Source organism: Condylura cristata, unplaced genomic scaffold (genome assembly GCF_000260355.1).
Source record: "Condylura cristata isolate star-nosed mole 26May11 unplaced genomic scaffold, ConCri1.0 scaffold00012, whole genome shotgun sequence".
Lineage (NCBI taxonomy): Eukaryota > Metazoa > Chordata > Mammalia > Eulipotyphla > Talpidae > Condylura > Condylura cristata.
The window spans coordinates 37,699,804-37,714,290 of NW_004567113.1; the positions used below are offsets into that span (position 1 = coordinate 37,699,804).

The 14,487-nt window shown below is 37.6% G+C and overlaps 1 protein-coding gene across 5 annotated transcripts in view; it reads left to right on the top strand.

Annotated features, from left to right (window-relative positions):
- The window catches only part of PDS5A (PDS5 cohesin associated factor A), a 92,098-nt gene that overhangs the window by 74,519 nt on the left and 3,092 nt on the right, over nt 1-14,487 (top strand). For 2 of the 5 annotated variants that reach the window (XM_012724212.1, XM_012724211.1), the window contains 8 exons: nt 254-368; nt 3,915-4,047; nt 4,516-4,635; nt 5,513-5,575; nt 6,223-6,368; nt 7,278-7,386; nt 9,994-10,346; nt 10,919-11,200. In XM_012724212.1, the coding sequence (XP_012579666.1) occupies nt 254-368; nt 3,915-4,047; nt 4,516-4,635; nt 5,513-5,575; nt 6,223-6,368; nt 7,278-7,386; nt 9,994-10,346; nt 10,919-10,955 (1,076 nt within the window). In that variant the 3' untranslated portion in view covers nt 10,956-11,200. Of the gene's footprint in view, nt 1-253; nt 369-3,914; nt 4,048-4,515; nt 4,636-5,512; nt 5,576-6,222; nt 6,369-7,277; nt 7,387-9,993; nt 10,347-10,918; nt 11,204-14,487 lie in introns of those variants that run through there. The other 3 variants (XM_004681337.2, XM_012724213.1, XM_012724210.1) reach the window with 3 other exon arrangements.

Here is a 14,487-nt window from a genome sequence, read left to right on the forward strand (position 1 = left end):
ACTAATAGAATGACTTTTTGTGCCTCACCAGTCTAGTAAGGGACCCATTATGTGATCTTAAATTATCCTTTGACTTTAATATCCTTCAGAAATGAAAAATAAGTATTACAGTATCATGTTACTATCATGTTGCTTTATTATAGAGATAACTGAGGGGGGAAAATGGAACTGAAAAGATTAAGATATAAACCTAGAAAAGGATTTTATAAAAGCTGTTTATTAATACTGTAATATAATAATGTTTCCATTTTAGAGAAATTACTATCACTGTTGCCTGAGTATGTAGTTCCATATATGATTCACCTGCTAGCCCATGATCCAGATTTTACCAGGTCACAAGATGTTGATCAACTTCGTGATATTAAAGAGTAAGTCATACTATTAAGAACTCTAAAAATTAAGTTTACTTTTTTTAATGCAATCTAAAAATGCTGTTATTCCCCTTGAAATATAAACCTTTTGATGGTTTTGTGTTTATTATGGACTGTAAGCCTCATCTTCCAAAATTCTCATCTAAAAAGTTCTTTTTGTTTTGTTTATTTCCTACTTGTTTGTAGTTAGCTGTCTTGAATCTTTGAAACTGGTTTGTTTGTGGTTATTTTAACTTTTAATACATTAGGTTTACTGTTTGTAATAAGATGGGCTTCAGTTACTTCATTTTGAATTTAGAAATTCATGCAGTGAAGATCTGTCTCCTTAAAAACTGAAGTTTACTTTTTTTTTCTTTCTTTTTAAAGATTTATTTATTCATGCATACAGAACTGGGGTACAGGCCAGAGATGTGGAGGGTGAGAGGATTCACCAGGGACAGAGTGGGGAGCAGAACAGGCAGATCGACGAAGTACACTGCTGAGGGGAGCAGCGGGTGGGTCAGGAGAGGTCTGCCATACCATGTGGTCACCTCCGGGGCAGGCGGAAATCGAACTCATGCGGAAGCAGCTTTAGATTCTCAGTGCTGTGCTTTAACCCGCTGCGCCACCAGGGAGGGCCCCTGAAGTTTACTTTTAACCTCAAAAAAAATGCCTTAAGGGCCTCCCTAGTGGCGCAGGGGTTAAAGTCTCAGCGCTACTAAGCAGTTACCAGTCATTGTACATGAGTTCGACTCCAGGCCAGGGAGCTAACCCACATGGTGCAGAGACCTCCTGTCTCTACCACTTATCCCCTTACCAGTGTATTTCGGTTAATCTACCTGTTCTACTCCCCACTCTGTCTCTAGTGACTCCTCTTACTGCCACACCTCTGGCCTAAACCCCAGTTCCTATATGCATAAATAAAAACAAAGTAATGCCTTAAAATATGTACACATACATGAAACATTCTCTGATAATACAAAATCAGATTTCTTGCACTAATCAGAGATTTAAAGTATGTGTTTTATAAATGTGGTTATTAACTTGGTACAGGTTGCTAACTTTTCTGTGTCTTTTTTTTTTTTTAAAGATTTATATATTTGTGCATATAAGAATTGAGGTACGGGCCAGAGGTGTGGGGAATGAGTGTATTCACCAGAGACAGAGTGGGGAATAGAAGAGGCAGATGTATGGTGTAAATACTGAGGTGAGCAGTGGACGGATCAGGAGAGGTCTGCCAGGCCCTGTGGGTCACCCCCCTGGCTGGGTATTAAACTGGTGCTTCAGTGGCTGTAGACAGCTTCATAGTGCTGTTTTAACATTTGCACCACCAGGGAGGGCCCCTCTGTGTTACTGTTTTATTGGAGTAGAATACTTATAAAATTTACCATTTTTAGTTTACAGTTCAGTGGCATTAATTGCATTCTCAATTTCATGCAGCCATCACGACTGTGTTTCTGAAACTTGTAGTTACCCCAAACAATATCTTTATCCATTAAGTAATAGCTCTCTTGGCCCCCAGATAGTGATAACCACTACTCAACTCTGTGTCACTGAAATTGCCTATTCTGGAAACTCATAAGTGGGATCTTAAAGTACTTGTCTCCTTTGTGTCTGCTTTTTCAGGGTTCCTCCTTGTAGTGTGCATTGGAATCTAATTTCTTGTTATTGCTGAATCTATTGTGTGTGACTACCACATTGTATTCATTTATATGTTGATTGACACTTGGGTTATTTTCACCTTTTGGTTTTTGTGAATAATACTGGTAGGAATTTTGGTATATAAGTCTCTGAGTTCCTCTTTTCAAATCTTTTGGGTTTATACCTAAAAATAAAATTGCTGTGCCAAATTCTAATTTTATATTGAACTTTTTGATGAAGACTTGACAAACTGTTCTCCATAGTCATGGCACCATTTTATATTCCCATTAGCAGTGCATGGAGTTTCCAGTGTCTCCACATCCTCATCAAAGTTGTATTTTGTTTCTTTTTTAATACCTTCATTGATGTAGGTGGTATCTCATTATATTTTGGATTACCTCTTTCCTAATGATTGACCATCTATTCCTTATTCTCCTCTGAGTGTCTACAAGTTTGGCAGACAGCTAGTATTTAACTGGAGTCCACTGTTTGCCACAGTTAACAGATACTAGTTGAAACTACTAGTTATCATTTAAACTGGCACAAGGGGTTAAAGCACAGCACTAAGAAGGTAGCCACAGCCACTCGCAGCATAAGTTCAATCCCTGGCCAGGGAGGTGATCCACATAGCCCAGCAGACCTCCCCTGGCCCTCCCCTGGCCCACCCGCTGCTCCCCTTAGCAGTGTATTTTTGCCTGTTCTTTATTTCCTTTTTATAGTAGTTTCCTATAAACATTCACATAAAGTATAGGGAAATTCATTTATACAAACGATCATTAAATGATTTCTCCCCTGATGATACACCTCAGAGTTGCTTGAGATCATCTGGGAACTTAGTGAAAACAAACAGGCCTTACCCTAGATTTGTCAAAATAAGTCCCTCAAGTGACTAATATTCAGCCTTATTTGGAAATTCATGTACCCCCCTTTAAAATACATTTGTGGGCCTTCCTGGTTGCATGTGGCATTAAGTTTCAGCACTATGAAGCTATACACAGGCACTGCAGCACAAGTTGGATCCCTGGCCAGGCCACATGGCTCAACAGACCTCTCCTCTAGCCGGTGCTCCCCTCAGCGTACTTCAGTAGACCCACCTGTTTTCCTCCCCACTCTGTCTTTGGTGAATACTCTCACTGCCCTCCCCCTGTGGCCTACACCCAGGATCTTGTATGCATAAATAAATAAATCTTTAAAACATGAAATACATTTTATATGTTAAATGAATGTGAACAGAAGTGGAGGACAGCAAAAATAATTTGAATGACTGGTTTCCAGGCACATTAGTTTCGCTAGCAGGGTCAAAGTTATATCTTAACAGAATTACAACATAGATCTCCTACATGACCAGCAAAGACCATGCCAAGACTGCTGTATGCCAATCTGCTCATCGTTTCCTGGCATTTAGGCTCATCAATTCATTTAAATCTCTATTGATACTAATAGAATGACTTTTTGTGCCTCACCAGTCTGTCAAATCTTCTCATATTAAGCTGCATTTTCATTTTTAATGAAATTAAATTTTTTTGTAATTTTATATTTGAATAAATACTATTAGCAGGGTATTTCTTTTAATCATGAAATATTTTGCATTTATTTTATTACCTTCAGACAACAGAATTTCCCATTGGGGTTAAAGAACAACACTGCAAAGTTCGATCTCAGGCCAGGGAGCTGACCCATGTGGCACAGCAGACCTCTTCTGTCTCCCCCATTGCTCCCCTCAGCAGTGCACTTCATTAATCTGCCTGTTCTGCTCCCCATTCTGTCTCTGGTGGTTCCTCTCGCCGCCCCTGCATCTCTGGCCTATACCTCAGTTCTGTATGCATAAATAAATAAATCTTTTTTACAAAAAGAAGTATTACTCCCTTTGTAAAAGCTACCTACATTCAGTCTTCTTAATAGGTAAATATGCTTACCATTTAGGTGCCTGTGGTTCATGCTGGAAGTTTTAATGACAAAGAATGAAAACAATAGCCATGCCTTTATGAAGAAGATGGCAGAGAACATCAAGTTAACAAAGGATGCCCAGTCACCAGATGAATCTAAAACAAATGAAGTAAGATGTGTGTCAGCCAATAAATAGTAGAGCTCTTGTCCCATTTCTTTTTCCTATTATACAACATTTATAAATATAAGTCAGTTTTTACTCATCTCATTACAGTTGCATTGTATAATCTGAGGAATGTTTAATACTCTGAAAAAGATGTTAAACCTGTACAGAACTTATAAAAGTTACAATTCTGCCCCGCTTTATGAACTTTTAGTAAGACTAAGAGGCACATAGATATTCTTGTGTGTTTCCTTTTATTGAGTTTGGTTCATTTTTAATGCTTTTTTGGCATTCATAGTAAATAAACAAGGTGAAGGGTTTTTTTGGTTTATTAGACGGTACTTTGTTTAAATGCCTATATTCAGGCATTGACAACATATTTTGATTTCAGTTTATCCATTAGATAGAATTGGTATTTGTGGTTATCTTGCACCACTAAAAATTACATAGGATCTTTTTTCTTTTTATCCCTAGAAACTTTACACAGTATGTGATGTGGCTCTGTGTGTTATCAATAGTAAAAGTGCTTTGTGCAATGCAGATTCACCAAAGGATCCAGTACTTCCAATGAAGTTTTTTACACAACCTGAAAAGGTATTCTCTTCCCTTCATTTTTCTGCCATACAAAATTAATTTAAATTTCATTTACCATCAGCCCTACTGGCAAGTTATTGGATTGTCTTGACTTAGACAATTAAAGGTGCCTCTATGAGTTTAGTAAGGAATGGAAGATTGTCTTACAAGGCACGTAATCTTACAGACTGGGCCAATTTAATAAATTCGGGGGGGTGAAATTACTAAAATGTTAGTAAACTTGATTATAGTAAATTATTGTATGTCACTGTTATGGTTTATTTGTGTGCTTATTCTTGGATTTGAGATATCAAAGGATAGAATTTGAGCTCTAAGTTTTGTATAGGTACAGTATTCAAGAAAGTACCATTAGTGTTAATCAACTAATTAATCACTTTTGTCAAAAAACATTATATTTTGATGGTGTATTTAATACTTTGATTTGTGCAGTCTGTTTGATTCCAAGGAACAAAATCTTTACTTGAAGTAACAGATTTCTTTTTAATGAGTATAATTTTCCTGAGATCCAATGTGGAGTTCTCAGCATATAACTTTATTGTATTAACTAATTATCCATGTATAGTACCATTGTAGATGCTTTGAGAGTCCTTAAGGCATAGATTTTATAATAATGTAGTATGATGTGAAGAATAAAATGGAGACTGTTCTCAAACTTTAGTATGTGTTATTTAAAATATGATTTAGGATATTTGCCTCTATTATGATTTAGGATATTTGCCTCTATTATCTAATTTTAGTGTATTTGTTAAGACATAATCTTAAAGTGAGTTACACTATGGTTCATTATTTAGTTATTTGACAGATTGATATGAGTTAATACAAATGTGTTACTTGGACAGTAAAAACATGTATGTTCACTTAAGTTTTGGTTTTGTAGGACTTCTGTAATGATAAGAGTTATATTTCAGAAGAGACAAGAGTCCTCTTGTTAACCGGAAAGGTATTATCTACTAAATAAATCTGGGGGTCTTTGTCATGTAATTTTCTGTCTCCTAAATTTTAGAGTTTCTGAATCTTAGATTCAGACTTAACACACTTCTGTTATAGAGTGTTAACAATAAAGCCATCTCGCTGGATTTATTCTGCTACGAATACAGCTGTTTTGGTGAGGTTTGTTTTTTGGCAACAGTAATAGAGTTCAAATTAGTTATAATCAAAAAGGTATTGTCATTTTAGATGTGTAATATTAAAGAAAAGTGTAAGCTGGACATTAAGATATATATTTTGTAACAGTTATGATACTTAGGAACAAAAGGAATTTTTTTTATAAACTTTACCACATTTAGTATTTACATTCAATAGCTTACTTGTATGCCATTTTGCTTTATGTTTCATTGTTTTACAACTTTATTTTGATTGAACAGTAAGAAATAATTAAGTACTACCTAGCTGTCACTAAGTAGAGTTATGATTATGATGATTTATAAGTGTATTCAAGCAAAATTATCATTTCTAACAAATTCAGCATTTTAACTTTGCAAAGTAACAATTCCTTGGCTTAGTATAAATCTCTCTTCCATATGTATCTAAATTTATATGTGTTCCTTTCAGTGAGGTATAAAATAACATATGTTTGTATAATTTCAGCCAAAACCTACTGGAGTATTAGGTGCAGTAAACAAGCCTTTATCAGCAACAGGAAGGAAACCCTATGTTAGAAGCACTGGTCCTGAGACTGGAAGCAATATTAATGTAAATTCAGAGCTGAACCCTTCGACTGGAAATCGTTCAAGGCAATATTTTCCACCATTTGTTTTCATTAACTCGTATTCACTACTTGGTTCATCTTTAAATATAATCCTAAAATATTGTATTGCAAAAAATGGACTTTAGGAAATGTTTTGGGTCAAATAATCATGCTGATTTTTAGTATGATTCGTGGTGGAAATTAATCATGTATTACATTCTTTGGAACAACACAGCTTTCTAAATGTGTTGAAAGTTAAATGGGAAAAGTAGAAGAATTTGTAATATGACTAATTTAGGTGAAATTGTACACCTAGATGTAAGAAAGTTAACACTTAGGAAAACTACAAAAGTTATTTTAAATTGAATCTGTATGTTTTTTTATTTCAAATTAGTTTAGCATGAGCTAAGATAATGTTATATAGCACTTCCTCTTATAATATTATTCCATGTTATATTATTACTGCATAAATTTCTATATGACCCCCCCCCTTAGCAACACTAAATAGTGAGCCTTCAAAAGATTTTACTCTTATGCATGCAATCATGAGAAACAACTCGGCTGATGGTGTTTTAAACACCAGTTACACTCTTCCCATTAAAAGCATTAATAACAAACTGGAGACAACTATAATTGTATTTTATGTTTTTGTTTTAAGATTTCCCAGCCCTAAATGATAGGTTTACAATAGTTGTGTTATTTTGTTTCTTGAAAACTACTCCTTTGAGTGGCTTTAGGTACTCTTTTCTGTCTTACCAATAGTAAGGTTAAATGAAATCAGCAGCATGATAAATAGGACAATCGGTCATCTAACCACAAATCAGAATCTTCCTATCATTGCTTACTTAGCCAGATGTCTAACCCAATCTGAGCCACTGTTTCATATTGGTATAGGGAGGGTGTGATCTTTCTCTTCATGTGCTGAAGGAATCATTGACTTATTTTGCTTCAACAGGGAACAGAGTTCAGAGGCAGCAGAAACTGGAGTTAGTGAAAATGAAGAAAACCCTGTGAGAATTATTTCCGTCACTCCTGTAAAAAATATAGACCCGGTAAAAAATAAGGTAAAATTTTAAATTTAGCAAGTGGATTTCTCCCATAAAAATTCATATGTTGTAATTGCATAGTGGGGTAAGAAGCCATAGTCCATGGGTGAATAGATGCTGCTTATTACATAAGCATGTATGCCGCTTAGCTACACTTACTGTGCTGCTCTCTCAAATGATCCTGCCACACACTCCATTCTCAAACGCTCCCACCTGACACCTTGAAAATAGGAAGTGAAAGATTTTGATATCTTTTAAGTTCATTTACTTTTGACAAGGATCAGCACTCTATTTTGTTATCTATTGCTTTTTTAAAAATTTATTTATTGGCCCTCCCTGGTGGCGCAGCGGGTTAAAGCGCAGCACTGAGAATCTGAAGCCACTTCCGCATGAGTTCGATTCCCGCCTGCCTCCTGCCCCGGAGGAGACCACATGGCGAGCCAGACCTCTCCTGGCCCGCCCGCTGCTCCCCTCAGCAGTGTACTTCGTCCATCTGCCTGTTCTGTTCCCCACTCTGTCTCTGGTGAAGCCTCTCACCGCCCCTGAGCCTCTGGCCTGTACCCCAGTTCTGTATGAATAAATAAATAAATAAAAAAAAAATTTATTTATTTATGCATACCGAACTGGGATATAGTCTAGAGGTGCAGGGGCAGTGAGAGGATTCACCTGAGACAGAGTGGAAAGAGAACAAGTAGATTGATGAAGCACGCTGCTGAGGGGAGTAACAGGTGAGATGGGAGAGGTCTGCTGCACTCTCTGGGGCACCTCCCTGCTGAGACTGAACTTGTACTGAAGCGACTCTGGCCAGCTTCATAGTGCTGCACTTTAACCCGCTGTGCGGGGAGGGGCGAGGGGGCTGCTTTTTCTTTCTTTTCTTTTTTTAAGTTAGAGGTGAACTTTTAAAATGAATGTGGAAAAAAAAAATGTATTTGGGCTTTTGTTTAAATGTATACAAGAACGGAATTAGGCCAGACGTGCAGGGCTCATTGAGAGGATTCACCAGAGAAGACGAGGGAGCAGAGCAGACTGGGGATCCAACTCTGCCACAGTGACTAGGGCTGGCTGGCGCTGGGTGAGCCCTGTGCTGCCAGGGAGCCCTGCACTAGGGCTTCCGGAGCTGCGTTCTACATTGCTGACACTTCCGCTGTGACATCCAAGTATCTGCACATCTCACCTTTGGTTGTGAATTGTTTTCATAGTTTAACTCTTTTGGACTACTGTATTCTTGCTCGTTTGTGCATTATCCACATTCTTAAAATGAGGATTAGCATTAAAGAAATTCTGATTTTTTTAATTTTCTCAAAGTGAAAATTCATGGAAATGGGTAATTTAAGTAATGCCTTAAAACATGAAAGATTTGTGGTATTTTTCCCCCCAGTCATTTGAAAATATTTTCTTAAGAAAATAAAACTTAATTAATTGAAAAGATAATGCAGGACCTCTCTGGTGGCACAGGGCTAAGTCTCAGAGCTATCACTGCTACAGCCTGAGGGCAGTTGCCACCAGGGGCTGACTGACCCACAGGGCGCAGCAGACCTCGCTGGTTTCGCCCACAGCTCCCCTCAGCACTATATTTCAGTTCTGCTTCCCACTCTCTCTCTCTCTCTGGTGGATCCTCTCAGCCCCCCACACCTGGCCTATTCCCAAGTTCTTCAATGCAATAATTTTTTTTTAAAGTAATATTTTGGATGATAGTAGTGTTCATTTCCCTTTGATTAAAATTACGAGTAAAAGTGTAATTCCTAAACATAATTAATTTAAAGGTCAATGAAATTCTGAAAACTGTTCCCTCCGAAATCCATTATGGCTGTTAAAGGTGAAATTTTATTACTTTGAACATTGTATAGTAAATGACTATATATAAAACATGTACTAATCTAGGAGATAAAAAGAAAATGTTCACAAAAAAATGGGTTAATTATTGCTGCAGTAGACTAAGATAAAGAGAAAGAATGAATGCATGAGTAGTGTGAGAACTTATGTCACAGAACTTACAAAGATTATTATGGCTCGATGTACAATAGGAAAAAAACGGCATATTAAATCATGAAAATGACTTTGAAAAGTGATAAATTTAAGGAATACCATCAATGTAAAGCATCTTTTCATTTGAAATGAGTATGATAGAACTGAGATAGGTTTTTTTTTAAGATTTATTTTATTTTGTTATGCATACAAGACTGGGTGGCGGGTGTGACAGGATTCACCAGAGACTGGGGAACAGAACAAGTGGACTGACTGAAACACACTTCCTAGAAGAGCAGTGGGAGAGACAGGAGAGGTCTGCTGTGCCATGTGGGTCATCTCCCTGGCCAGAGGTCAGACTCATGCTGCAGTGGCTGCCACAGCGTCATAGTGCTGAGACTTAACCCCTGCACCACGGGGGGGGGAGGTGTTTCTCTCTTGTATGTAAACTGCCCGTTACTGATATTAGTAAGCACTTGTGTGCATTGTGTGAGCCAGCCACAGGGGTACCTGCTGCACACCGTCCCAGTCCTCAGTTCACACTTGACGTGGCATATACACAGTTAGCCAGAAGCCCTGGAATCCCAACTCCTTTAAGATACTTCAAGATCCTTTTTATAGTATAGATGTTTGTATTTAAGCTGTTTTGTACTCTTCTAGGAGATTAATTCTGATCAGGCTACCCAGGGCAACATCAGCAGTGACCGAGGAAAGAAAAGAACAGTAACAGCAGCTGGCACAGAGAACATCCAACAGGAAACAGATGAGAAGGCAGATGAATCAGGACCACCCACCCCTTCAAAACCCAGGAGAGGGCGTCGACCCAAGTCTGAATCTCAGGGCAATGCAACCAAAAACGATGATATAAGTAAACCTCTTAGCAAGGGAAGAAAGAGAGCTGCAGTCAGTCAGGAGAGCCCTGGCGGCTTGGAAGCAGGTAATGCCAAAGCACCCAAACTGCAAGATGTAGCCAAAAAGGCAGCGCCAGCAGAGAGACAGATTGACCTACAAAGGTAATGTACATTGTTTTCCAGACTTAAAATTTAAGCGTTCTGTTTTATTTCTAATGTGTACCAAACACCTAAGCCTTTCAGAATGAAAATGACTCTTGGTTTTCTCAAGGAGATTATAGTGGTTTGCTTTTAGCTCGTACCTATGTAAGACACCAACTAAAGAGAGATCTCTTCTGTGTTGGTTAATTCTTAATTAGGATATAGTATTTGAATATTTCTCTTTATTAGCAAGAGTAATGGCATCTTTTGCATGGTAACCTTCACAAGATGGCCTGGGGTTTACTTAATAGAAAGGATTACTTTTGAACACAAAGGTCCCACTGTGGAGAAGGTAGAAGTCCTAAGAATGAACAGCTATATTCTCCTCTTACCTCCTTGTTACGATTAACTCTAATACTCTCTCTCCCCAATGAATCAATCTGAGAGCCATTCACTGCTATCATACTCTTAGGCTTAGGATGTCAGATTTTGCACACCATAACTGAGGTCTCAGCTGAAGATCTAGAAGTTAACTACTTTCATGTGTGCCTTACAGTAGAAATTTAGCCACACCCCCTTTTTTTTCCTTGCAGACTTACTCCTAACTCATCTACCCCTAAATTAGATTGAGAACTTCTGAGTTCCTTGTAGCAAAAAGCCATCTTTGATCATCTTAGTTTATCTCCACCATTATGCTTCAGTATTGCTATAAAGTATTGCTGAAGCAAATGTGTTTGTAAGTACATTTCTTTAATTAACCATTAATGAAATCTGTCTCTGGGTCCTCTTACAACATCTCATTGTAGCAGATGCAGACTCAAACCTGATTAACTCACTACAAGTTTTATAACTAATAGAGGTAGTAAAGAAAGCCAGTGTGAGAGAGAAATTTATTACTTTTCTTCTCAAACCTAGATCTCCAACCTGTAACAATGCATTTAACCTCTGTCTCCTTTTCTTCATCAGTAAGACAGTGTGATAATACCTTCCTCAAAGGATTCTTCTAAAAATTAGATGGGTCAGTAAATAAAACGTTTTTAAGTTCCCTTGCACAGAACAAATGGGCAGTAATTATAATAATTATTGTTTTGAATTCTAGGTGTTTTATCCCTTACTGCACTTTTCAATTACACAGAACTCTAAACAGTTGCCTTGGGAATTGTCCAGTTTTTCTAAAAGACTTGTACACTTCTTCTCTCGCCATTCCTCACCCACATACTAGTCCTGACCATCAATCAGGCCACCTAACCCACATGACCTACCTTAGCTATCCTTTTGTCATCTTATCAGAATATGCAGGTGCATACTTGTCAGCCAGACCTCTTCGCTGAATTAGAGCATTCTAAAACCCATTGCTCTACTTTCAGCTCCTTACGTGCCTAAGACTGGTTTTAATTAAAAATAGAATTGTCATCTTAAAATGTCTCTTAACGGTGAAAAAGCACCTTAGAAGTCCTAAGTATGCTAGTCAGTGGATCAGTGGACAATGTGTTATCCAAAACACTGAACTCTCAGTTTTATACTGTCAGTGAAGTTAGATGATTACATTAGATGTTCACGAGTACCTGGTACTGTTAATTCCGTAAAATAGAGCCAATGTTTGTACACTTCAGAAGTGTATGCTGGAGCACTGGCTATAATTCCTCAGAAACAAAACATAGATGTACATTCCAAAACACCCCAAGCTTGCTTTTGTCTTTTCCATTCTCTCCTAACCTTAATATACAAAACTGCCCTTAAATTCTAGCATGTGACATAGGCTTAGAATCCTGTTGTACTGGTCAGGAAACCTGATTTACTCCAGAAACATTACATTGCTCATGATAACGACTGCATAGAACTGGAAACACTATAGCTGCATCGGGATTGTGCCTTGTACTTCTCATTTCATTTTAAACATTTTTTTTTAATTATCACATAAAACAGAATGAAATCTGATACTACAATATGAATGAGCCTTACAGATATGCTCATTGAAATAATTCAGACCCCAAACGACAAATACTGGATGATTCCACTCTATGAGGAATCTAGATTAATCAGATTCATAGCAGTAGGACATAGAATCGGGGTTGCCAGGCCCTCCCTGGTGGCGCAACAGGTTAAAGCACAGCGCTATGAAGCTATCTGCAGCCACTGCAGCACGAGTTCAGTCCCCAGCCAGGGAAAGGAGGGACTAGACACTAATGCTTAATTAGCTTCATTTTGGGAAAGTAAAAATCATCTAGAGTTGAGTTACAGTAATTGCACAACAATGTGAATGTACTTAATGCCACTGAACTGAGTATTTAAAAATGGTTAAAGTGGTCAGTTTAATGTTGCATATTTTATTACGATAAAAAAATCACTACATAAAAAATAGTTAACACTAATATCGTGGTTATTATGGGCTACACTCAGTTTTAAGCCTTTGTTGTCCATTAGATTTTTAAGACAGCTTTATGGAATTAAGTGATTCTTTCACTCCCAGCTTACAAAGAGACCAAGAAACCCAGACATGTCTATATGTAGCTTATATTCCCTTTGTTTGTGCAACTAGTCAGGCCAGGACTTAATCAATCAGTGTCACTCCAGGTTTGTTACTGCTATACAGTATTACCTTTAAGATAAAATCTTCAATTCTACAGGCACCAGAAACTTTAAAAAAAAGAATTTTAGGGCTCTCCCTGGTGGCACAGCTGGTTAAAGCACTGCTCTAAGAAGCTAAAGCCACTTGAGCATGAGTTTGATCCCCGCCCCAGAGGTGACCCACATGGCACCAGAGACCTCTCCTAACCCACCCGCTGCTCCCCTCAGCAGTGCACTTTTTCAATCTGCCTGTTTTGCTCCCCACTCTGTCTCTAGTGAAGCCTCTCACCACCCCTGCACCTCTGACCCCCAGTTCTATATGCGTAAATAATAAATCTTTAAAATTATATATTTTTAAATGACTAGTTTATATATTTGGTAGTTTCCATAAAATAGAATATATTTGCAAAAGTTAAATTTTGTAACAAGTAAAAAACTATTTTTAAGTAACAGGTTAAACCAAACAGACCAGCTATATTATCTTTTAACCTCTTTTAGAGAGTATGCAAACAAAAGTTCCTGTATTTTAACATCAAAGAACCAAGGGATCACATGTTCTTGAAAATGGCAAACAAAATAAATGAAGCAGCCAGTAATTAAGAATATAGGTATAGGGGTTGGGGGCAGTGAAAGGACTCACCAGAGACATAGTGGGGAGCAAAACAGGCAGATTTCCTGAAATACACTGCTGAGGGGATCATGCCAGTCCATTTGGTAGTTAGGTCTATTGGGTCATGTGGATCAGATCCATGGCTGGGGATTGAACACAGACTGTCAAGGCAATATCACTATCAGGGTCTGAGACTTAACCCTTAGACCACCAGGGAGGCCCTATGTTGCCTTATTCTTCATACCTGTTAACTTTGCTAAATTTCTTATTTCTTACTTATGGTCAGTTCCTGCTCTGATTTATCTGTCTCCACAGTATCATCTGAAAAAGTTCTCCAGATCTTGTCCTAATCTTTACTCCATGTAATCTTTTGTTGACCTGAGAATAGGATCTCCTCAAGGTAGCTGGGCTTTACCTTGTGCTAACTCCACCTCTGGAATATGGCGTTATTAATATTTTATGATAACTTTATTTAAACAGCAGAAAACATTTTTGAGCTATAGTTTGAGTCTAGATGCTTTATACTTGTTACCTTGTTTAACCTTAGCCACGTTAGGTAGAACTCCAACTCTTGATACCTGACAGCCTCTGGAGCCCAAATGTGTAGCAAGCACTAACCCTTCCAGAATGCCTTTTAGGCATTTACTAGGTTTTTCTCAACGTATGGTCAGGAGTAATTAATTTTAACTATGATAACAACTTTTATATATAAATTATTCACAAATCGGGGTGAATACATTATCCCACTAAAATGTGGAAAGTATGTACAAAAATTTACTGGCAGATTTTACTTAACTTGGAAGTTGATGCTGAGTATCTTAATTTGTACATTTAACTAAATGTATTTTTAAAAAACAGCTGCTTGCATATTATATCAGGAAACAATGAGCAGCTGGGTAGTTGATGTTGGCTTCCTAGGTTTTAGGTGCAGGGTGATTATCTTTCCCAAAAAATAATTTATTTTCTTCTCATTTTGAGCTTTAT